The 25,775-nt window shown below is 46.1% G+C and overlaps 1 protein-coding gene across 3 annotated transcripts in view; it reads left to right on the top strand.

The window, feature by feature from the left end:
* Positions 1 to 25,775, top strand: part of KLHL12 (kelch like family member 12) — an 85,566-nt gene that overhangs the window by 45,927 nt on the left and 13,864 nt on the right. For all 3 annotated transcript variants that reach the window (XM_045012597.1, XM_045012596.1, XM_045012598.1), the window contains 3 exons: positions 9,773 to 9,968; positions 10,899 to 11,057; positions 12,095 to 12,193. In XM_045012597.1, the coding sequence (XP_044868532.1) occupies positions 9,773 to 9,968; positions 10,899 to 11,057; positions 12,095 to 12,193 (454 nt within the window). The remainder of the gene's footprint in view (positions 1 to 9,772; positions 9,969 to 10,898; positions 11,058 to 12,094; positions 12,194 to 25,775) is intronic.

Raw genomic sequence — 25,775 nt, 5'->3', positions numbered from 1 at the left:
GAAAGACCCGGTGCCAATTCAACTGAGCCTGCCCATGTCACAGCCTAGTGCAGTTGCTACTGTGGCACCGGCACCTCAAGGCACTATTCCTGCCCCTACGGCACAGCAGCATTCAGGACCACCTGACTCCATGGTATCACAATTGCAGCTAACAGAATGCACTCTGGCTGCAAACACTGCGGCACCACAGTTTGTTCATTCAAGGGATTTGCTGGTATCACTGACCCTATAGTTCCCTCTGCTTGATACTGATCTCTCACCAGACCTATCAATGTGGCCCCGACAGCTCCTGTTCCCTCTCACTTCTCTAGTTATGAGGATGCTGATGTTCAGGGTGGTTTTTCACCATACTATTCCTCCCAATTCCAGACCCCAGTCAGCATGGGATACAGGAGATCAAGATCTTCATACTCCAAGGACTTACCACCCTGGTATGCACACCCATGGATGGGACCACCCATGCCATTTCCCAGATAGTGGCATTAATGAGGCCCCTGGGAATCATACAGGAGACTCCATGGTGACTGACACAGCCCCAGAAAAGGTGACACCGCATCTCCTCTTGAACCTGTGCATACATCTGCGACTGAACTACAGGAACAACCCGCAATGCTGCACGCAGAAAAAGAGGCATCTGACACCTCTCCGAACAATATTAATTAACCCACCATCCCCACCGGATGAGGCTATTATGCCCCCACCTCCAACAACAGTGGATGATTTTTCTAATTTTCAGGATCTCTTCAAAAGAGTGGCTAATGAATTTAAGATTACCCTGGAGGAAGTACCTGAAAATCAGCATGAGCTGACAGACATCCTGCAACCTTCCAGTGCATCTAAGATTGCTCTCCTATTAATGCACCATTATGGATCCTGCCAAGACTATCTGGCAAACGCCAGCCACTATAACACCTACTTGCAAGCTAGCAGACTGGAAATACTATGTCCCTTCCAAGAGCTCAAGAGTTTCTTTTCATGCACCGAGCACGAAATTCACTGGTAGTTGAAGCAGCTAACCAGAGGAACAAACAACAGCATCTCCCGTCCATCCCCTTTAACAAAGACAGTACAGTAACTCCTCACTTAATGTTGTCCTGATTAATGTTTCGTTGTTATGTTACTGATCTATTAGGGAACAAGCTCGTTTAAAGTTGCACAGTGCTCCCTTATAAGGTTGTTTGGCAGCTGCCTGCTTTGTCCACTGCTCGCAGAATTCTCTGGAAGAGCAGCCCCTCCTTGTGGGGATTAGAACCAGAGGGGCCGCCCCCCATCAGCTCCCCTAAATTCCCTGTAAGGTGTGTGGCTCGGCAGCTGCCTAGCAGCAATTCAGGTGGCCCTCCCCCCACTGCCGTGCTGCTTCTGCCCTGCCCTCGAGCTGCTCCCTGGAGCTTTCTTCTTGTGAGGGGAGAGGGGTGCTGATATCAGGATGTGCCCCTGCTCCTGTCCACCCCCCCCCCCGTTCCTTACTCCCTCTCTCCAAAGTGGAGGAGGCAGGACAGGGCTCAGGCACAGAAAGGAGGGAGCTTCCTAGAAGCTGTTGCTTCCTGTCTGAACTGGCTGATCTGCTTAAAAGGGCAACATGCTTAAAGTGGGGTCGGTGTACTTAAAGGGGCAATGCATATCTCTCTCTCTCTCTCTCTCTCTCTCTCTCTCTCTCTCTCTCGCTCATGCACGCATCCCCCAGCAGTTTGGAAAGTCAGCACCTGTGCAGCCGTGCATGTGCTGTCAGGAGGAAGGAGTGGTGTGCTCCAGCTGGATAGCATGGGCTCATCATCATGTTCAGTTTTTGTAGGGAAGTGTTTGCAGCCACTGCCCTGCATCTGTTGTGTTTCCTCCCTCCTGCCTCAGTCCGTGCTGCCTTGTAGAGTGTGAGGCTACATTAACAACAGCGTATTAATCCTTGAGGGCTCAGCCGAGTGCTAGTTTATCATTTAGCAGCAAGGTATTCCCTGGGAAATATCCTACCCTCTTACTCCACCAACTCAACCAAGCGTCACAATCATTCATTGCCGTGTACAATATTAAACTCTTTGTTTAAAATTGTTTAAAACATATACTGTATGTGTATATAATGTCTTTTGTCTGGCGAAAAAAATTTCCCTGGAACCTAATCCCCCCTATTTACACTAATTCTTATGGGGAAATTGGATTCCCTTAACATCGTTTCACATAAAGTCGCATTTTTCAGGAACGTAACTACAACATTAAGTGAGGAGTTACCGTAAAAGGTTGGACCTACTTGGCTGAAAAGTTTGTGTCATCCACACTACATTTCAGGGTGGCTAATTACGTGGCCCTATTGGCCAAATGTGACCACAGAAGTTACAGGAAACTCATGGACTTTATTACCGATATTTCTGAGGACAAGAGCCAGCAATTCAAAGCCGTAGTCTCCGAGGGGCACTGCAACAGCAGTCGTGATGCGTTGGGCCTCATGGTTTACATCTTATAGATTCTAGGACTGGAAGGGACCTCGAGAGGTCATCGAATCCAGTCCCCTGCCCTCATGGCAGGACCAAATACTGTCTAGACCATCCCGGATAGACATTTATCTAACCTACTCTTAAATATCTCCAGAGATGGCGATTCCACAACCTACCTAGGCAGTTTATTCCAGTGTTTAACCACTCTGACAGTTAGGAACTTTTTCCTAATGTCCAACCTAAACCTCCCTTGCTGCAGTTTAAGCCCATTGCTTCTTTTTCTATCCTTAGAGGCTAAGGTGAACACATTTTTTCCCTCCTCCTTATGACACCCTTTTAGATACCTGAAAACTGCTATCATGTCCCCTCTGTCTTCTCTTTTCCAAACTAAACAAACCCAATTCTTTCAGCCTTCCTTCATAGGTCATGTTCTCATTCTTGTTGCTCTTCTCTGGACCCTGTCCAATTTCTCCACATCTTTCTTGAAATGCGGTGCCCAGAACTGGACACAATACTCCAGTTGAGGCCTAACCAACGCAGAGTAGAGCGGAAGAATGACTTCTCGTGTCTTGCTCACAACACACCTGTTAATGCATCCCAGAATAACGTTTGCTTTTTTTGCAACAGCATGACATCTTCTTCTTTCCCACACAAGATTCAGAATACTGTGGAAGATCTCCCCTTTGATGGAGACAAATTATTTGCCACAAAGACCAACAAAGTGTTGCATACCATGAAGGATTCCAGAGCAATGCTCAGATCCCTAAGCATCCACACACCATTGACTAGAAGGAGACAATATAGGTATCAGCCATATCAACGTCCACGATATCCGACCTACACTCAACAACACCAGAGGCTATATGATCACCAACAGCAACAATGCCAGAGACCTAGGTACCAATGTCGCTGCTCCACTCTGTCAACACCTTCCCAACCCCCTCTACCTAACAAGCAGATCTGAAGCCTTGCTCAAGGGTATAGAAGACTTCCCACCCACTCCAGCGCTCATATTACCTACCCATATTTTTAGGCACTGCTTGCTACTTTTTTTACCACAAATGGCAGAACATTACTACCGACAAATGGGCCTTAGAGGTCATCAGAATGGGTTACTCCATTCCCTTCCTGTCCATACCTCCCACCTACCTCATCCCTCTTCAGGAACCCCTCTCATGACCACTTGCTCCACCAAGAGGTACAACATCTCCTGCAAATAGGAGCCCGACCAGCACAAAGAAAAGGGGTTTTACTCCTGTTATTTTTTAATAGAAAAGAAAAATAGAGGATGACGGCCCATTCTCGACCTCAGGTGACTCAACAAGCTCATCAAAAAGCAAAAATTCAAAATGATTACCCTCACAACCATAATTCCAGCTCTGGAGCTGGGAGATTGGTTTTCAGCCCTTGACCTGCAGGATGCCTATTTTCGTGTAACTATACATCCTGCCCACAGGCATTTTCTCTGCTTTGTTCTGGGCTCACAGCACTACCAGTACAGAGTTTTGCCCTTGGGCCTCTCAATAGCTCCCCACATCTTTTCCAAAATTCTCACGGGGGTAACGGCTCACCTAAGGAAAAAAGGAGTCATAATTTTACCTTACCTGGATGATTGCCTCCTCAAAGTGCGGCGTCTTGAGGAGGCTGTTTGATCCACCCAGATGACTGTCAACTGTTTCCAGGGTCTTGGCCTACATATAAACAAACAAATCCACATTGATTCCTACCCAACAACTGGAGTTCATAGGTGCACACCTCGTTTTGTTAACATCTCTCCCATTCGACAGATTCAACACCATAAGAAATCTGATCGCCAAGTTGCAGAACATCCCTCAGGTCACTTTCTGAGACTCCTTACAACTTCTGGGCCATATGGCCTCTTGTACTTTTGTGGTCAAAAATGCACGCCTCTATATGTGGTGCTTCCAAGGCTGGATGACCAGTGTCTACAGACCAAATGTACACGGTCTAAACAGACTTCTATCCATCCCTACCAAAGTCAAGGACTCACTCATATGATGGATTCTTCCACACAATCTCTGCTCTGGAGTCTCATTCCCACAGGACTCCCCCTCCATTATAATTACTACAGACACCCCCCACACCGAAGCTTCTTTACACATAAACCTTCTAGAACTACGAGCAGTCTGCAGTGCCTGCCTCCAATTCCTCCCCTTCATCAAAAACCAAAACAGGATCAAGACTGAAACATCGCCTGCATGTTTTATCTAAACAGACAAGGAGAAGCTCAATCCCATCTCTTTGCACCAAAGCTATGAAGCTTTGGAATTGGTGTCTCCAACACAATATCCAGTTTTCAGCTTCTTACCTACCCGGTTTTTTAAACACTGCCGCGGACGAGCTCAGCAGACCATTTTCCCTAGATCACGAATGGGAGAGAAACAAGACCATCCTACACAATGTATTTAAAATATGGGATTACCCGAAACTGGAACTTTTTGCAACCACAAAACCAATTATCCGGAATTCTGCTCCAGAGTTGGCCTAGGGAAACACTCCTTGGAGGACACGTTCATGATCCAATGGAGCGGCAAATCACTGTACGCATTCCCCCCCGCCCCCCCCCCCCGATGCCACTTCTACACAGAGTGTTGCTCAAAATATGGACCGACTGTGCCAGGGTCATACTAATAGCCCCTACGTGGCCCAGGCAGGCGTGGTACGCTTTTCTTACTGGGATGTCTATTTGCCCGCTGATTCCACTGCCCCTTCTTCCGAACCTATTATCAAAGTGATTGACTACACCACCCCAGCCTCTTTATCATGAAAGTGTAACTTACAAATGTAGATTTATTTTTTTTAACATAACTGCACTCAAAAATAAAACAGTGTAAAACTTTAGAGACTATAAGTCCACTCGGCCCTACTTCTTTTTCAGCCAGTCGCTAAGGCAAACAAGTTTGTTTACATTTACGGGAGATACTGTTACCTACTTCTTATTTATTATGTCACCAGAAAGTGAGAACAGGCGTTTGCATGCACTTTTGTATCTGGTGTTGCCAAGGTAGTTACGTACCAGATATTCTAAACATCCGTATGTCCCTTCATGCTTTGGTCACCATTCCAGAGGACATGCTTCCATGCAGATGATGCTCATTTAAAAAAATGGTGATTAATTAAATTTGTGACTGAACTTCTTTGGGGAGAATGGTATGTCCCCTGCTCTGTTTTACCCGCATTCTGCCATATATTTCATGTTATAGCAGGCTCAGATGATGACCCAGCACATGTTCGTTTTAAGAACATTTTCACAGGAGATTGGACAAAGCGCAAAGAAGGTACCAATGTGAGATTTCTAAAAATAGCTACATCACTCCACCCAAGGTTTAAGAATCTGAAGTGCCTTCCAAAATCTGAGAGGGATGAGGTGTGGCGCATGCTTTCAGAAGTTTTAAAAGAGCAACAGTCCGATGAGGAAACTACAGAACCCAAACCACCAAAAAAGAAAATCAGCCTGCTGATGGCATCTGATTCAGATGATGAAAATGAACATGCATCGGTCTGCTCTGCTTTGGATCGTTATCGAGCAGAACCCATCTTCAGCATGGACGCATGTCCTCTGGAATGGTGATTGAAGCATGAAGGGACATATAAATCTTTAGCACACCTGGCACGTAAATATCTTGCGACGCCGGCTACAACAGTGCCATGAGAACTCCTGTTCTCACTTTCAGGTGACATTGTAAACAAGAAGTGGGCAGCATTATCTCCTGCAAATTGTAACCAAACTTGTTTTGTCTGAGCGATTGGCTGAAGTAGGACTGAGTGGACTTGTAGACTCTAAAGTTTTACATTTGTTTTATTTTTGAATGCAGTTTTTTTTTGTACATTACATAATTGTACTTTCATGATAAAGAGATTGCTCTACAGTACTTATATTAGGTGAATTGAGAAATACTATTTCTTTGTTTTTTTACAGTGCAAATATTTGAAATAAAAATAATAATGTAAAGTAAGCACTGAACACTTTGTATTCTGTGTTGTAATTGAAATCAATATATTTGAAAATGTAGAAAATATAAAAAAAAATTAAATGGTATTCTATCATTGTTTAACAGTGCGATTGATCGCACGATTAATTTTTTTTAATCGTGTGACAGCCCTACATATTTTTTTTGTTTTTGTTTGTTTTTTTAAATAATATGGCATTTTTCCTTGATTGAGGGATTGTGGCTTTTGGGGCATCTAGTAAAGTGTTCTTTAGTTGTTTCCAGCTGTATGCTAGAGCAACAAAGATATGGAAACATGGTTTAGTTAGTATGTGATGCACAACTTCTGAAACTTCCTTATGAGTTGACTAGCTAAAGAAACCTGTGAGAGAATTAGAATGTAAATATAATTTACTTTATTGAAGTACACTAAGAACTCATAACATAAATACTGTAGAGCAGTGGTTCTCAAAGCTGGTCCGCTGCTTGTTCAGGGAAAGCCCCTGGCGGGTCGGGCCGGTTTGTTTACCTGCTGCGTCCGCAGGTTTGGCCGATCACGACTCCCACTGGCTGTGGTTTGCGCTATAGGCCAATGGGGGCTGCGGGAAGTGGTGGCAAGCGCATCCCTCGGTCTGCGTCGCTTCCTGCACCCCACATTGGCCATGAGTGGTGAACCGTGGCCAGTGGGAGCTGTGATCAGCCGAACCTGTGGACGCGGCAGGTAAACAAACCGGCCCAGCCCACCAGGGGCTTTCCCTGAACAAGTGGCGGACCAGCTTTGAGAACCACTGCTGTAGAGCACTCTTCCTTTTGTTGGAAACGTGTGTTTTGCCTCTGCAGAGCTAAAGTTGAGTCTAGATTTCCATTTTAAGCCTCCCTCTAACTACTGATTGGAGCAACTGATTTGTTTGTAAATGTCAATGTTTACTATAGGGCAGGCAATTTTTTTTTTAAGATCTGGGAAAAGTGTTGGATTCCAGATGTTTGTGTGCTGCTTAATTAAAATGGGCTGTGTTCTAATGTGTCGTCCCCCTTCTTCTCTCCTCCCTCCCCCCCCCCCCATGCCCCAACAAGTAAATCTTACTTATTTTTGGCTTCCTTGTTCTCAGTTGTGGAAAATGTGAAGAACTCCCAATTTTATGCACCGCTGCAACTCCTTATGTACTTGAGAGTAGGGCTTTTTTGAAATCACAGGAAAGGATTATACAGGAATCTTAATATTTTAGCCATAGAGATTAGTAAAGGATTAGGGTAGAGAAGCCAGTTTCATTATCCAGGAAAGTGCCATTCCTGCTTGCTACTATTTTCTGTGAGCTAGAGGACTAAAGATGTTCTCCAAGATCAGAAAAGGAGAAAGGAGTGGGGGAGAGGGAGGAAGAGAAAAGGTAAGGGGGAGAAATTAGAGACTGAAGAGGGAAATTCCAGGGCAGGAGAGGAGTGGTGGAAGTATGCTGTCTCTCCTGCAACACTAAATCAAAACCCTCTGTGTGATGTGATTACAGGGCTGTATAAATGGCTGCATCATTGCCGATTTGTTTTAAGTTGCTACATAAGCTTTGCATCCAAAAAAATATATATAAATATATAAACCTGCAAAGGACTTTATCAGATTGGGCCTCTGACCTTTTTGGTCCTTTTAAGATGGATAAAAAAAAGGAATGGAAGGGTTTTTGTTTGTTTCTGGCTTTAAAAAAAATATATTTTTATTTTTTTTACCTCAGAAGTATCTATCAGGAGTGTCAACTCTGATCTGCCCTGGTTTTGCTGAGTGTCTCAGAGCATGTGCACTATCTGCTTTCCCACCTTAATTGCAGGTATGAGGTTGGGGAATTGTAAACCAATACATCCTTTCTCCAAAATATTAATATGTTGTTGACATTAAATAGCTGTTTGTTTTTTGGTTTTTTTTTTAAGTTTTTAAGGGATTAAAAATCCCTTCTCTCAATTACTATAACTCTCGGTTTCTTATGATGTCATCACATCACTAAGTCTACAGTCACCATAGAGTGTGTCTACACAGCAACTAGATACCCATGGCTCGGGTGTCTGGGCTCAGGACCCTGTGGGGCTGAAGGATCCCAGACCTAGGGCCCAAGCCTGGACATCTACACAGCAATGAAACAGCCCGAGCCCTGCGAGTCCGAATGAGCTGGCGCGGGCCAGCCACAAGTTTTTCTTTGGTGTGTAGACATACCCTCAGAGCCTAGACAGAACCTGAATTTCTATTATAGGAAAAAAAACAAGGGAAAAAACTTACAAAAAACCATTCACATTCTTCTTTTATCCATTGTAAAGAATTTTTTTAGAAAAGGCTGTAGTCCTATTCTTTCCTTTGCAGGTCACCATTAAGTCTCATATGGTCCAGGAAAAAAAATCAAACTATGAATGGAAATTGAGCCATGCAGTGATGTTTTGGAGGTGCCAGGACTCAGGAGACCTGAGTTCTGTCCCCAGCCCTGCTTCTAGGACACACTGGATTTTGGTCACCTTTCTGTGCCTCAGTTTGATTATCTGAAATGGGGATAGTGATACCTTCTTTTTAATCACTTTTTGATCTGCTGATAACAAGCACTGTATGAAGGCTAATTATTACTATTATTTCATTAACTGAGTGTGCAGAGACACTCTCATGGAGCTATAGTTTCAGTGTGGCTTGCCCCATTCATCTCAGTGGGGCCTTAAAACTGTGAAGTTTATTGATGATCATTTAAATGTCAACAGTAACTATTTCACCACTGATATTTTAACAGAGACACCTTGCTAACATGCATGTTTGTTGCTGAATGTAATGGGAGATAGTGGAGAGAGGACACTGGAGGAGCTAGTGGCTCCTGGGATGGAGAATGAGGAACACCACTCCCCAAATGTAAAGACACCCCCACCCCTATCAAGTGAGGGGAGGTGGGAGAAGGGAGGGAGGAGCTGCATTTCCTACCTAGAAGAGCCTGGATGCCATGAATTCCCAAATCCCATTCTGCTCTGGGAGTGAAACCCCCAAGATGTTCCCTACACATCTGCCAAACTTTCCAGCTCTCCCTCTTGACAATTACTACAGTGCTGACAAGTGGTGGGAATGCAAACATCTCCGGAACGTTGAAATTTTGGGAGCATCAGAAAGTAAACTGAATTTAATTGCAAAATAAATAGTGCAAAGGATATTGGACTGGGAGGTGGGAGGCTGAGGGGGAGATCATAGGGAAGGGGATCCATGCACACAGATCCAGGATTCCTACATATAATTTTCACCCAGTATGCCACATAGAATTGAGGGCTTTGGCTATATAAACAGGTCCCTTTCAGTGTAAGAGCAAAAAGGGATGGAATAATCTAGAGAGAGACTGATAGTTTTCAATGTATTGGTGTCATTTTCTGTCTTTGACACTTCTTCAAATGTGTTAGAGCATCACCCGTAAGAGGCGCTATGTTGCCACGGTGTCCCTGCATGATCGGATTTATGTGATTGGGGGATACGACGGCCGCTCCCGTCTCAGCTCTGTGGAGTGCTTGGATTATACGTCGGATGAGGATGGCATCTGGTACTCGGTGGCTCCAATGAATGTTCGTCGAGGCCTGGCAGGGGCCACTACCCTAGGAGGTACACTCTGATCAGCACTTGTCACAGAGGCCAGACAGGTTCATTGCCAGCATGAAGTACAGTGTGTCAGCACCTTCTGAGGGCAGGTAGCCGATAAGGGAAGAGGAGTAACTGATTGGAGATTGTATCTCTCAGCATTTGGAGTTTGAGAAAGAAAATCACTTGCCCATTAACCGTAAGAGCAGCTCTTCCTCTTCTTCATCCTAAGAGTATGTGTTTCTAGCTCCAGGGAGTGGGAATCTTCCATTCTATACCCTGAAGTTCAGAATTCATCTCCCAGGCAGTTGTTAGAAACATGCTGCTTCCAGAGACCAACTTCTGTGTGTCCCAGCTGGAAGTCACTGCTGGGACCTGGTGCTAACTAGGGTGACCAGACAGCAAGTGTGAAAAACCGGGACAGATGGTGGGGGGTAATAGGAGCCTATATAAGAAAAAGACCCAAAAATCGGGACTGTCCCTATAAAATCGGGACATCTGGTCAGCCTAGTGCTAACAGATTGGCCCCATTCCCCCTCTCTCGGCTGGGAGCACCTTCAGGGGCCTGTATTGATTCATTTGCTGCAGTTTAACATGTTTTTAAACATTTGATGAAATGTCATTTGCAGTGAACAATTTGAATATAACCAATACATGTAGATATTTTTCAGTAAAACTGTATGAGGGAATATAGCTAAGGAAGGCCTTTGGGCTGGTATTTATGCAGCAGGTTTCAAGCATAGTGTGTTGCATCTTTTAAATATTCATTCTAAGGAAGTGCTGATGTAACATCAATGAATGGCAGTGTCCAAGTGACCCTAAGCCTCTTCTGTGCACAGGGAGACACATACATGGTGTGCACGAAATAGTATAAAGGGTGGGAAGTGCTGGAGAGGGAAGGACATGTGTGTGTATTCGTGTCTCTCTGAATCTGCTCCCTGTATTATGTTGCAGATATGATCTACGTTTCTGGTGGTTTTGATGGAAGCCGGCGTCACACCAGTATGGAAAGATATGACCCAAATATTGATCAGTGGAGTATGCTGGGAGACATGCAAACAGCTCGGGAAGGAGCAGGACTGGTTGTAGCTAATGGTGTTATCTACTGCCTCGGTAGGTGACCTTAGGATCCATCAGCATTCTGCAAGTATTAGTGTTCCACCCAGAATTCAGGGCAAATACCATCTATAACGGGCTCCTGGGATGTGCAGAATACAGCCTAAAAGAGAATCCCAGTTGTTGTATACTTCGCTCTCCTGAGATATTGGGTAGCTCAGTCAGCAGACAGATTTCTCACATAGTCACTGCTGAGGAGACATTTTGATGGCTTGTACTGAAGCCATGGGAGGTGTGCTGGGCCATGTGCCAGCTGAGATATGAGGAAGTTGGGGGATGTGTGCTTGCTGGAATGTGCAGGCTATGGGATAACTAGTTCCTGGGAGTAGCTTTGGCTATGGTGCCATTGGAACATGGAAAGGCTGAAGTGGCCTGTCCTGAGCTGCTTGTGTTCCAGCTCCTCTCTCTGGAGACCAGAAGGCCCCAGCTACCCATACTGAATGTTGTGAGTCCCAGATGGAGAATGGTTTTAAACTCTTAAATGAGCTCATTCTTTGGATGCTTCTCCATGGCCCTTGGTCAAGGCAGCGCCATGGCTTTGTTTTCTGACCACCCTCGTCATGGTCCTATTCTAGGGGAATCTCGTGTCTCGCGCTGTCTGCTACGTTTTCACTTACTGCTCCATCCTAGGTTTCCCAACCTTCTCTTGTTCCCTTCTTCTCCTTGCCCTCTGGGCTGGTAGCACAGTGTTCTTCCCCTGCTGAGGCAGTGTGACATGGCCACTCTGTGTACAATTTCCTGAAAAAGTTGCAATGGCTGCCTGTGCCTTCCACCTCAGGTCATCCCCAACCCCTCCTGTCTGTGGCCTCCAGAACTTCGATCCCTGCCTGGTGCAGGCTAGATTCTGTGTTTGCTTTTGTTCAGCCTTGCGAGGTGCTGTGAGTAGTGTTGCTCACACTGCCAAGGAGTCACTAAGCCAGAGCCATCTGGGATGGAGCAGACACAGTGATCCAATGTTCCAATGAATTGCAATGTTCTCGTTGCAGAAACAGTGATCGGGGTTGAACCCACTGTTTGTTCCCATGTTGTTTCAGGTGGCTATGATGGGCTGAACATCCTGAACTCTGTAGAGAGGTATGACCCTCACACTGGACACTGGACAAATGTCACCCCAATGGCCACCAAGCGCTCAGGTGAGAACTCTGATATGCAGGGTGCACTGCTAGATTGAATAGAGCAGTGATTTCTGGCCTGCCTTCATATCCTGGAGGCCATCGTATATCTGCTGGCCTGTGGGGCTTAGCACTGTTATAGATGCACAGCGATCCTAGCAGCAGTCTTTACGCAGCCCTGGGTGACAGTTGACTTAGCTCCACAATGAGGCTTTTCTTGCTCTCTCCATTATAGCCCTGATGCCAATGGGACAGTGTTGTTCCCAAACGACAGGTCAGGATATGCCCTGGCCAGCAGTGTTCCTCTGTCTCTATCAGGCACTCAGTACCCTAACTTCAGAATGCCTCCCACAAATGAAAAAGATCAGCAGTGCACTTTCTTTCTGGTCACCAAAAGGCAACCTTAGGGGTCTGATGGGTTTTATATTTGGTTTGCTTTTTAGTTTTTTTAAAGTGACCACAAAGGTGCTAGTGTGGGAGAACCTGAGTGAAGAGGGTGTTCACATTCAGCTTTGAATGTTATGAAGTTAGTTGTCATTCTGATTTCATCTTGCAGTAAGTTTCCATGGATTTTCTCTATCTGCTATGATGGTTCTGTCTTCCATAGTCACTAAACCTCCTTAGTGGCTGACAATTTCATTGTCGAATTCAGTGTAGCCATTGGAGGGTGTCATGGTCACAGACACACAGATACTTGGGCCAGTTCCATGCAGAGAATCAGGACAGTGACCTTGCAGTCTGTATTCAATGAAGAGCCAGTGCAGAAAGCGGTGTATCATAGAGATGTGTTCCTAGTGGCCTGTGTTGTTGAGCAGCTGGGCTGCTGAGTTTATTGTGGGCACTAACTACAGTAGTTGTATGGTAGTGCACACTAGAGTTCAGGATGTATTCCTGCGTCCATTCAACTTCCCTTCTCATTTTTTGAAAACAATTCATTTGGGGCTGAAATCATTCATCTTCTTGGTACTTACACTCTATGAATATGTGTAGATTATTACCATGTGATTCTGTTCTCCCTACTTAGTCAGATTAGACAGTTCTAGCTCTTCTAACCATTCCTAGTACATTGATCCCTCCAGCCCCCAATTATATTGCTGCTTTTCTTTGAACTCCCTCCAGTTTGTCATCATGCCCAAAAGGAGCATTATAAAATATTTTCTATAAAGTGTAGGAAACGAAATAGCCAAAACCTTTGGTCAAGTGACACATAAGCTTGTGAAGTGAAAAATTAAGAACTGATGTACCAGTAGGTACTTCTTTAACAAAATAACCCTTACAAAGCAAGAAGTTCTCAAACTAATGTTCCATAAACAGTCCTGCTGCCAGCTTTACTGTCCAGTTCATGCATACAGACCATTAAACAGAAACCTCCGTGAGGAGCTTCAAAACAACCAGAACTCTGCCTTAATAAAACAAATAAACATTATCTATTCAGTGCATAGATTCTCTCAAAATTACACCTAAACATTTTAACACATTACTTTTATTCATGCAAAGTTTATAAAAAGCCTGTCTTTTCATTCAGCCATATACAGTCTACAAAATCAAACTAGCTATTCAAGACCATTTGCATGTCTTAGGTTTTTTAATAGCACCCGTCATAGTAGAAATCTTTCCCTACTGAGGGAAATAATTCTATGTTCCCATATTTAGAAAATGATCATTAGAGACAAAGCTACTGGATGAACATACATTAAAATTAATTCTTACACCAAATCATAAAATGTGTCCATTACGCAGGAGCTATTCATATCTCAGTGAATGAGCCAAATTGCTCAGACAGAACAAACAATATACACATATTATCAGTTATCCAAACAGATTGTGTTTAAGGGGGATGTGATGTCCATGTTCAGCTGTCATTAAAGTGAAAGGAAAAACAACCATTGATTTCAGTGGAATTTGGATCTGACTATAAAATGTTAGGGAACACAAAGCTTGGGTCAGAGTAAAGGTTTGGGTGCTGGTCACATTTTTTTTTTCCCCAGACTGGGTGTTACGGTTGGTATCAGAATGTTTATGTAACTTTTAACTTACAATTTCCACATGTTTTAACATGTTAACGTATTTACAGATGTGCTTGTTGATATAGCTCCCCTTGAACTGCTCTTAGCAACATTAAATGCAATTTACTGGAGTCTATTGTTAATTATTGTATTATTCGGTAACTAATATATAAAGTGAAATCTTGTACAAGAGATCACTATTTATTACACAGCTTTCTGTCGAGACTACCCCAAAAATACCCTTAAATGTATCAAGTACGGCTGTCGATTAACTGCAGTTAACTCATGCAATTAACTCAAAAAAATTAATCACAATCACAGGTTTAATCGCACTGTTAAACACTAGAATGCCAATTGAAACGTATGAAATATTGTGGATGTTTTTTCTACATTTTCATAGATATTGTATTCTGTGTTGTAATTGAAATCAAAGTGTATATTATTCTTGATTACAAATATTTGTACTATAAAAGATAAACAAAAGAAATAATATTTTTCAGTTTACCTCATACAAGTACTGTAGCACAATCTCTGTGTGGTGAAAGTGCAACTTACAAATGTAGATTTTGTTGTTGTTACATAACTGCAGTCAAAAACAAAACTTCAGCGCCTACAAGTCCAGTAAGTCCTACTTCTTGTTCAACCAATCGCTAAGACAAACAAGTTTGTTTACATTTACGGGAGATACCGTTACCTACTTCTTATTTATTATGTCACCAGAAAGTGAGAACAGGCGTTTGCATGGCACTTTTGTAGCTGGTGTTGCCAAGGTAGTTACGTACCAGATATTCTAAACATTCGTATGTCCCTTCATGCTTTGGTCACCATTCCAGAGGACATGCTTCCATGCAGATGATGCTCATTTTAAAAAATGGTGATTAATTAAATTTGTGACTGAACTTCTTTGGGGAGAATGGTATGTCCCCTGCTCTGTTTTACCCGCATTCTGCCATATATTTCATGTTATAGCAGGCTCAGATGATGACCCAGCACATGTTCGTTTTAAGAACATTTTCACAGGAGATTGGACAAAGCGCAAAGAAGGTACCAATGTGAGATTTCTAAAAATAGCTACATCACTCCACCCAAGGTTTAAGAATCTGAAGTGCCTTCCAAAATCTGAGAGGGATGAGGTGTGGTGCATGCTTTCAGAAGTTTTAAAAGAGCAACAGTCCGATGAGGAAACTACAGAACCCAAACCACCAAAAAAAAAAATCAACTTTCTGCTGGTGGCATCTGACTCAGATAATGAAAATGAACATGCATCGGTCCGCACTGCTTTGGATTGTTATCGAGCAGAACCTATCTTCAGCATGGACGCATGTCCTCTGGAATGGTGATTGAAGCATGAAGGGACATATGAACCTTTAGCACACCGGGCACATAAATATCTTGCGACGCTGGCTACAACAGTGCCATGAGAACGCCTGTTCTTATTTTCAGGTGACATTGTAAACAAGAAGTAGGCAGCATTATCTCCTGTAAATGTAAACAAACTTGTTTGTCTGAGTGATTGGCTGAACAAGAAGTAGGACTGAGTAGCTCTAAAGGCTCTAAAGCTTTACATTGTTTTATTTTTTAATGTAGTTATTTTTTGTACATAATTCTACATTTGTAAGTTCAACTTTCATGATAAAGAGATTGCACTACAGTATTTGTATTAAGTGAATTTAAAAATACTATTTATTTTGTTTTTTACAGTGCAAGTACTTGTAATCAAAAATATAAAGTGAGCCCTGTACACTTTGTATTTTATGTTGTAATTCAAATCAGTATATTTGAAAATGTAGAAGACATCCCCAAAAAATTAAATAAATGGTATTCTATTATTGTTTAACAATGAAATGAATTGTGCGATTGATTTTTTTAATCTCCTGACAGCCCTAGTATCAAGTATAATTTGCTCCACTCTGGGATAGCTTGGGAATACTGGTTCTTCTACAAGTGCGTGCCCATGTCGATTCCATTTTAGGTGTGCATGTATCCACATGCACAGTTGTCATAGATTTCTGCTTTAGTGGTATCTATGTAGGGCTGGCTGTGGTGCCCCCTGGAGTGGTGCTCCAATGCGGCAGTATATCAGGCAATGCTGGCCCTGTGCCCTCTCAGTTCCTTTTTACCGCCCGTGACAGTTGGTTGAGTGCCTTGTCTTGCTTCGCAAGAACAGTAGCGGTTTATCCTTTGAGTTGCTAGTTGTGGTTGTAAATAGTTTCATAGTTAATTAGCTAATAGTGTTAGTTAGTCAAGAGACTCCTCATCACACCGCTGCTCGCCTACTAGGGTCAGTAGGCACACTCAGGCCACAATGGCTCCACCGTGGTCACCGGAGGGACAGTCATAGGATTGGACCATGACTTCTCAGCCTGTCACCGAGGCAGGGTGACTCCCCTCCGACGCAGGAGACAGGCGGCACTGGATGCAGTGCTGACACAGCAGGGGCCATCTCCTCCTCTCCTCCCCCTCCACCCCCGGTGGCAGTCCTGGAATCCATGGGGGGTGCCGGTGATGTCAGTCCAGTACTCCCAGCCCTCCCTGGCCACATTGGACAAACCGGCCAAGGTGCAGCCGGTTCCACAATCGGAGCACGGCACCGTAGCGGAGGCGGAACCCGCACCCCGTACTCTGGCGCCAAGATGATAAAGCTATTCCGGAGAAACTAAATGGATTCTTTGCGCCAGTCTTCAAGGCTGAGGATGTTAGGGAGATTCCCAAACCTGAGCCGGCTTTTGTAGGTGACAAATCTGAAGAAGTGTCACTAGAGGAGATTTTGGAATTAATTGATAAACTTGACATTGACAAGTCACCGGGACCGGATGGCATTCACCCAAGAGTTCTGAAAGAACTCAAATGTGAAGTTGCGGAACTATTAACTAGGGTTTGTAACCAGTCCTTTAAATTGGCCTCTGTACCCAACAACTGGACGATAGCTAATGTAACCCCAATGTTTAAAAAGGGCTGTAGAAGTGATCCCAGCAATTACAGACCGCTAAGTCTAACGTCAGTACCGGGCAAGTTAGTCGAAACAATAGTAAAGAATAAAATTGTCAGACACACATAAGAACATAAATTGTTGGGCAAAAGTCAACATGGTTTCTGTAAAGGGAAATCATGTCTTACTAATCTATTAGAGTTCTTTGAAGGGGTCAACAAACATGTGGACAAGGGGGATACAGTGGACATGGTGTACTTAGATTTCCAGAAAGCCTTTCCCAAGGTCCCTCACCAGAGGCTCTTGCGTAAATTAAGTTGTCATGGGATAAGAGGGAAGGTCCGTTCATGGATTGAGAACTGGTTAAAAGACAGGGAACAAAGGGTAGGAATTAATGGTAAATTCTCACAATGGAGAGGGGTAACTAGTGGTGTTCCCCAAGGGTCAGTCCTAGGACCAATCCTATTCAATTTATTCATAAATGATCTGGAGAAAGGAGTGAAAAGTGAGGTGACAAAGTTTGCAGATGATACTAAACTGCTCAGGATAGTTAAGACCAAAGCAGACTGTGAAGAACTTCAAAAAGATCTCACAAAACTAAGTGATTGGGCAACAAAATGGCAAATGAAATTTATTGTGGATAAATGTAAAGTAATGCACACTGGAAAAAATAACCCCAACTGTATATACAATATGATGGGGCCTAATTTAGCTACAACAAACCAGGAAAAAGATCTTGGAGTCATCGTGGATAGTTCTCTGAAGATGTCCACACAGTGTGCAGAGGCGGTCAAAAAAGCAAACAAGATGTTAGGAATCATAAAAAAGGGGATAGAGAATAAGAAGGAGAATACATTATTGCCCTTATATAAATCGATCGTACGCCCACATCTTGAATACTGCGTACAGATGTGGTCTCATCTCAAAAAAGATATACTGGCACTAGAAAAGGTTCAGAGAAGGGCAACTAAAATGATTAGGGGTTTGGAATGGGTCCCATATGAGGAGAGATTAAAGAGACTAGGACTTTTCAGCTTGGAAAAGAGGAGACTAAGGGGGCATATGATAGAGGTATATAAAATCATGAGTGATGTGGAGAAAGTAGATAAGGAAGAGTTATTTACTTATTCCCATAATACAAGAATTACGGGTCACCAAATGAAATTAATAGGCAGCAGGTTTAAAACAAATAAAAGGAAGGTCTTTTTCACACAGCGCACAGTCAACTTGTGGAACTCCTTACCTGAGGAGGTTGTGAAGGCTAGGACTATAACAGCGTTTTAAAAGAGAACTGGATAAATTCATGGAGGTTAAGTCCATTAATGCCTGCTCAACCTGACCCTCCCACAAGTCAGGGAGGCCATAAGCAGTCATTCTGAGGGTGCGCTCGAGGACAGAGCCCCAGCCACTGTACTGGATCCAACCTTCCCTTTCCTCAACCGCCTCCGTGTCACCTTGGACCAGTGGGTACTAGGTATGGTTTCCTTTGGTTATACCTTGCAGTTCACAGCTGACCACCCCTCCCACTTCTCCCTTGTCCCTCTTCAGGGACCCTTCTCACAAGCAACTCCCTGTTCAGGAGACCTCCTTCACCTTGGGGCAGTGGAAAAGGTTCCTCAGAATGTGGAAGGCAGAGGATTCTACTCCTGCTACTTCCTATTTCTGAAGGCAAAAGGAGGCCTCAGACCCACCTGCGTCACCTCAACAAGTCACTCCAGAAGTTGAAGTTCCACATGGTCTCCCTGTCCTCCATCAATCCCTCCCTGGATCCAGGAGACTGGTACACCGCCCTCGATTTAAAGGATGCATACTTCCATATTTCCATCTTCCTGGGGCACAGGTGCGTCATAAACTCATAGACTTTAAGGTCAGAAGGGACCATTATGATCATCTAGTCTGAACTCCTGCACAATGCAGGCCACAGAATCTCACCCACCCACTCCTGTAACAAATCCCTAACCTATGTCTGAGTTATTGAAGTCCTCAAATCATGGGAGGGCATCATTTCCAGTTTACAGCGATGCCCTTTGGTCTTTCGTCAGCCCCAAGGATATTCACAAAATGTGTAGCACCAGTGGCTGCTTACCTGAGACTTCAGGGAGTCTAAATATACCTGTACCTCGATGACTGGTTGATAAAGGGCTGGTCTCTGGGTCAGGTGCGGAGGCATCTCAACCTGGTCTGTTCCACTTGTTGCGACCTGGGGTTTATAATAAATGAGACAAAGGAAACCTTAACCCCTGTACAACACATAGAGTTCATCAGTTCGGTCCTCGACTTCACTCGGGCCAGGGCTTTCCTCCCTGAGACTCAGTTCCAGGCCATGTCGGACCTTATTGCAGGCCTGCAGGCCCACCCCTCACCACCACCCACATGTGCCTGAGGCTGCTGTGCCACAAGGCAGCATGTATTTGCATGGTCTGGCACACACAACTCCACCTCAGACCGGTTCAGTGTGGCTGGTGTCAGTCTACGTCCCCAACTGGTAGGGTGGTCAGGATTCCGGACAGCGTCCTGGTGTCCCTCATCTGGCCGCAGGATCCCGCGTCAGTGTTGGAAGGTGTTCTCTTTGCCATCCTCATCGGTGACCCCTGTCTCTGACGCCTTGGACCTGGACTGTGGAGCCCACCTCGGCAATCTCAACACTCAAGGCCATTGGTCCAGTCAAGATCGTTTCCTTTTTATGTCAGGGAACTCAGGGCGGTCTGACTGGCCTGCCAGGCCTTTCTACCTCATATTACAAGACAGGGTGGTACAGGTCCTGACGGACAACATGGCTACAGTTTTCTATATCAACAGGCAGGGTTCCTTTGCCAGGAAACCCTCTGGCTCTGGGGCTTCTGTCTACAGTACAACATCCATCTTGTAGCCGCTCACCTTCCGGGGTCCAAGAACCCATTGGTAGATCGCCTCAGCAGGACGTTCTTGTCTCGCCATGAGTGGACCCTTCATCCAGAGGTGGTCAGCTCCATCTTCCACAGGTGGGGAATTCCCCAGGTGGACTTGTTCGCTTCCAGGCAGAACAGGAAGTACCATGTCTTCTGCTCAGTTGGGGGCAGGGACGGAGTAGCCCTGTCTGATGTCTTTCTGCTCCTATGGTCGGGGGCTTTGATGTACACCTTCCCTCCAGTACTGTTGCTTCCCAAGATTCTCATGAAGATCAAACAGGACAGGGCAACAACACTGGTTCAGCACCCTCTTGGGCCTCGGTAGCAACCCTGTTCCAGCTACCGCTCAGGTCGGACATGTTGTCCCAGAACCACAGAGCAGTCTTCTGCACCCCAACCTGCCGGCACTGCATCTGACAGCCTGGCTGCTGTGTGGTTAAACGCGCAAGAGCAGCAGTGCTCGGCAGAGGTTCAGCATGTTCTGTTGGGAAGCAGTAAGCCCTCCACCAGAGCGAACTACGTGGCCAAGTGGAGACGGTTCACCTGTTGGATTGGTGACAAAGCTGTTAGTCCCGAGCGGGCTTCACTGCAGCTTATTCTGGACTACCTCCTGCATCTCAAGCTCCAGGACTTGTCCCTCTCATTGATCAAGGTCTTTCTAGCAGCCATCTCGGCCTTCCACCCGCCGTTACAGAGTAGGTCTGTTTTTGCTTGGGATATCAATTCCTTAAAGGCTTGGAGTGCCTCTACCCACAAGTCAGAGACACTGTCCCTCCATGAGACTTGAATCTGGTGCTGTCTCAGCTCACGGGTCCTCCCTTTGAGCCCTTGGCTTCCTGTTCTCTCCTCTCCTGGAAGGTCGCGTTCCTGGTTGCAGTGATGTCGGCCTGCTGGGTATCTGAGATTCAGGTGCTCACCTCAGAGCCGCCGTATATGGTCTTCTACAAGGACAAGGTCCAGCTAAGGCCGCACCCGGCTTTTCTTCCTAAAGTAGTCTCTCAGTTTCATTGGAGCCAGGATATTTATTTACCGGTCTTCTTTCCAAAGCTGCATAAGTCAGAAGAGGAGCGCAGGCTACATGCCCTGTACATTAGGAGGGCTCTGACTTTCTATGTGGACAGGACCAAGTCGTTCCGTAAGTCGATGCAATTGTTCGTCGCAGTGTCCGACAGGATGAAAGGTCGCCCAGTATCTACTCAAAGAATTTCTTCTTGGATCACTGCCTGCATTCGCTTCTGCTATGACCGAGGGAAGATGCCATCCCCGGCTATTGTCACCGCCCACTCTACCAGGGTGCAGGCCTCTTTGGCAGCCTTTCTGGCCCATGTGCCTATCCATGGCATCTGTAGAGCAGCCACATGGTCGTCTGTCCACACTTTTAGATCCCACTATGCGCTGACCCAGCAGGCCTGGGACAATACTGGCTTTGGTAGGGCAGTACTGCAAGCCACTAAGCTGTGAACTCTGAGCCCACCTCTGTTGATACTGCTTGTGAGTCACCTACAATGGAATCAACATAAACAAGCACTCGAAGAAGAAAAAACAGTTACCTACCTTTCATAACTGTTGTTCTTCAAGACGTGTTGCTCATATCCATTCCATTTCACGCCCTCTCACCCCTCTTTTGGAGTTGCCGGCAAGAAGGAACTGAGAGGGCGCCAGGCCGGCGGCACCTGATATATGGGAGTGCCACTCTAGGGGGCGCCACAGCTGGCCCTACGGATATCGCTAAGGCAGAAATCTCCGACAACTGTGCACATGGGCATGTGCACATCTAGAATGGAATGGACATGAGCAACACATCTCGAAGAACAACAGTTACGAAAGATCGGTGACTGTTTTTTACTCTCCCACACAATCATCTGGCACAATGGAACTTTCAACAATAAAAGTAAAGCTCCTCTCTGCAGGAGACAGAACTCATGTCTGGGTTAGCCTGAGACTATGGAACAAAGTCTACGTTCCTGGGGGAGTATCAAAAACCTCACTACTTTCTGCGAGTTCTTTCCCCTTGCTTTCTTTACTATAAGCACATTCTTTCCCCTTGCTTTCTTTACTATAAGCACATAGCAACAGGTATACCTATATTTAAAAATAATAGATGCTACCAACCCAAGATACCCCACTTCATGTGCTTCTCCATATGGGGAGAAAATGAGAGAATAAACAACATGTGACAGATATATAGTCACATGGCTTAATGCATTACTGGAAGGCTCTTGGATACTATGGTGGTGAGTGCAGTATAAAACAATAGAGTATAGAATAGAATCCCAGGGTAGCTGGCTGTTTCTGTGAAGATGATCAGCAGTAAAATAGTTAATAGTGTTGACTGTAACAAGGTGTCAGTATTTACAACCCTGACTAGAGATACAGATTGAGACTGGAAATAAGATATACACTGTTAACAGGTAATTAACCACTGGAACAACTGACCAAGGGTCACGGTAGATTCTCCATCACTGACCATTTTTAAATCAAGAAGGGAGGTTTTTAACTGATGTGCTCAGGAATTCTTTTGGGGACGTTCTTTGGCCTGTGTTTTACAGGAGGTCAGACTAGATGATCACAGTGGTCCTTTCTGGCCTTGGAATCTATGACTCTATCCAGGGCTCAGCTGTTAACCTTCACTCTTAGCAGGATTTAGAACCCTGCATAAAGTTACTGAGCACATTCTGCTGGCTCAGTGTGGTAGGTGCTTCACAGCTGCACCAGATCTGAAAGGTAATGTGGCTAGGAACAATCAGGCTGGGAAAGAGTTTAGGGTGAGGTTTATTTTCTGTTGTTTGAGTTACCAGTAAACCACATCCCAGGGAAAGGGTAACTTTGACCTTATCCAATAGGTATGGTCATTTTGGAGCAAGGTGGGATTTTAATTCTGCTGTGCTTCAGTGCCACCACATCACTGAGGTTGATGACAGGTTCATGTCCTTAGAGCCAGATATTGCCTGGCTGGGTGAAGAAGGTCTAAGAGGGATGGGGTAAAGGAATTCCATCCCCAGCTTGGTGCAGAGCAGTTGCCTTCTCCCCACTACAGCCAATGAGCTGAGTAGCAGCCAGAGATGAATGCATTCACTGTGCAGGGGTTAGACCTATGTGTGCATATTAATGGATCCACTCATTTGTACGGCCATCAAACTACTCCTCTGTACTGAGTCCCCAGCATGGCCTCCCACACACTCAGTAGAATCACGGCAGTTCAATTGGGTTTAAACCTTTCTGCACCCTTGAGTTGGGCGAGCATGTTTAGAGCTATTGCTTCAGCTCTGTCTGCAGCCTGACCCCAGTGCCCTGCCCCCTCCTCATGCATATTGCCCAAACTGTCCACTAAAAGCAGAGAAATCCAGTTGTTGTTCTTCGAGTGCTTGCTCATATTGATTCCAATTAGGTGTGTGTGTGCTGCATGCATGGCCGTTGGTGAACTTTTACCCTAGCAACACCCAGTAGGTCGGTCGTGGAGCCCCCTGGAGTAGCACCTTCATGGCGCTGGATATATACCCCTGCCGACCCAGCGCCCCCTCAGTTCCTTCTTACCACCCGTGACGGTCGTTGGAACTGTGGAGCCCGGCTTTGCTGCTCTCCACTCTCCCTAGCGTTATTCCTCTGAACAGTGTTAATAGTTTATAGTTAGTATAATTAGTTTTTATATAGTATAGTATAAATAGTTCTATTTAGCGGGTTGGCAGGGATCTTCCCTCCTCCTCACTGGTAGCTTGGGCTCATGTCCAAGGCTCTGGGCTTTAAACCCTGCATGTCCTGCTCCAAGCCCATGCCAACAGGCGACCCCCATGACTCTTGCCTAAAGTGTCTGGGGGAGTCTCATCAGACCGAGAAGTGCAGGATCTGCAAAGGTTTTTGGCCCTGGACTAAAAAGGAGTGGGACTTTCGTTTGCGACAGCTCCTCATAGAGGTGGCTCTTAGCCCTCAACCTCCAGCACCGTGCCAAGACCCAGCACCAAGCGCTTCGGTGCGCAGCACCCCGGTGGCAACAGTAGGAACTGCACCGCGGTCAGACTCTGATAGAGACCCACGGCACCGGCGTTCCCTGTCACCGCAGCCGGCATCATCGGTCTGGCACCGCTCGCACTCACCTGGTCAGAAGCGGCACTATAGACCAGTAAATGCTGGTCCACCTCAGCAGACACCAGCTTCCCTGGACCCACCCTCGGCGCCGCATCCCATAAAGGAGCGACCAGGGGCACAAGTGCCGACTTCGGCACCACTGACTCCGGCACTGAGAGCGCAGCCAGTGAGTCTGGACTCCCCGACACATAGTGTGGTTGAAGTCCAGTTGCCATCGACTCCAGACACATTTGCGGCTGCAAGGGATCTGATTGGTATGACAGCGTCGGCATCCCCTCAGCAGAGAAAGGCTGCTCGTGTGGTCCCCTCCTGGGGCAAGCCGGCTTTTATCCACCTGGCACTGTCGGTTGAGCCACAGCACTGTTCCTGCTCTCGGCACCATTCCTGCTCCCAACACCACTCGCAGTCCCGACCTCGCTCATAGTCCCAGCACCGCTCTCCTTCACGGCACTGGTTGTACTCGCAGCACTGATCAGACTCCCGGCACCGGTCTGTACGCCATTCTCGGTCCAGACGCCACTCCCAACGACTATCACCGTCGAGGTCTAGGTCCAGATCTTGGCACAGGTCCAGACCCCGGCACGAATCTAGGTCACGGCACCTCTCCCCCTCGCGGCATTGCTTTCCATCTTCGTGGTACCAATCTCCATCGCGTCGACGCGACTCAGCGCAGACCCACTTGGCACCACCGTGGCCATCGCCCTCTGCCTCTCATTCGACAGAGTCAGATGCGGGGTCGCGTCTATCAGACCGCTGCCACTTGGATCACGTCTGAATTCAGGGGCTGCTTATTGGCAGGCACAGGGACAAGGTCCAGTCCAAGGGTCTACTCAGTGGCCCTTTTGGATGTCGTGGGCGTACCACCAGGCCCAGGGTGCTCCGTCAGGGGCTTCATTCAGCCCCTTCCGAGCCGCGGGTGCCAGAGGCCTCTGTCAGCCATCTTGCTCCTGGGGGCATGGAACCCGGGGCGTTGTCCATCCAGGCTCCAGACCCTCCTCCAACCCCACTTCTGGATCCGGACGCTGAGATCGCGGGCTCAGGACTCTGAGACACAGCTGACCAAGAGGGCCCAGATGATCCTCTTCCTCCTGTGGCCTCCTCCTCCTCCTCACCTGATGAGGCAGTGGCAGGCACTGCTATTTCGGGTCCCCCCCCAATAGACCACTGTGCCCACCAGGACCTCTTATGTAGGGTGGTGCAGAATATGAACCTCCAAGCGGAGGAGGTTCTAGAGGTGGAGGACCCTGTGGTTGACATTTTGTCCGCAGAGGCTCCATCCAGGGTGGCCCTACCGCTCATCTGGACCATTCAGACCATGGCCAGAACAATCTGGCAAATACGCACGTACATTCCTCCAACTGCTAAAGGGGTGGAGCGGAAGTACTTCGTCCCCTCCAAGGGATATGACTATCTGTACACACATGCACAGCCTTTTTCATTGGTGGTAGCCTCAGTGAATGAGAAGGAGTGCCATGGTCAGCAAGCCCCAGCACTCAAATCAAAAGAGGCCAAACGCCTCAATTTATTTGGGCGCAAAGTTTACTCCTCAGGCGGTCTTCAGCTCCAGATCGCAAACCAGCAGGTGCTCCTGAGCCAATACAACTATAACTCTTGGAACTCCATGTTAAAGTTCAAGGAGCTGGTTCCTTTGGAGTTGAGAGAGAAGTTTGGAGCCTTGGTGAAAGAGGGCAAGATGG

The sequence above is a fragment of the Mauremys mutica genome, chromosome 4 (assembly GCF_020497125.1).
Source record: "Mauremys mutica isolate MM-2020 ecotype Southern chromosome 4, ASM2049712v1, whole genome shotgun sequence".
NCBI classification, from domain to species: Eukaryota; Metazoa; Chordata; order Testudines; family Geoemydidae; genus Mauremys; species Mauremys mutica.
The sequence above is the reverse complement of the archived record's forward strand: the minus strand, read 5'-3'. Positions and strand labels throughout refer to the sequence as shown.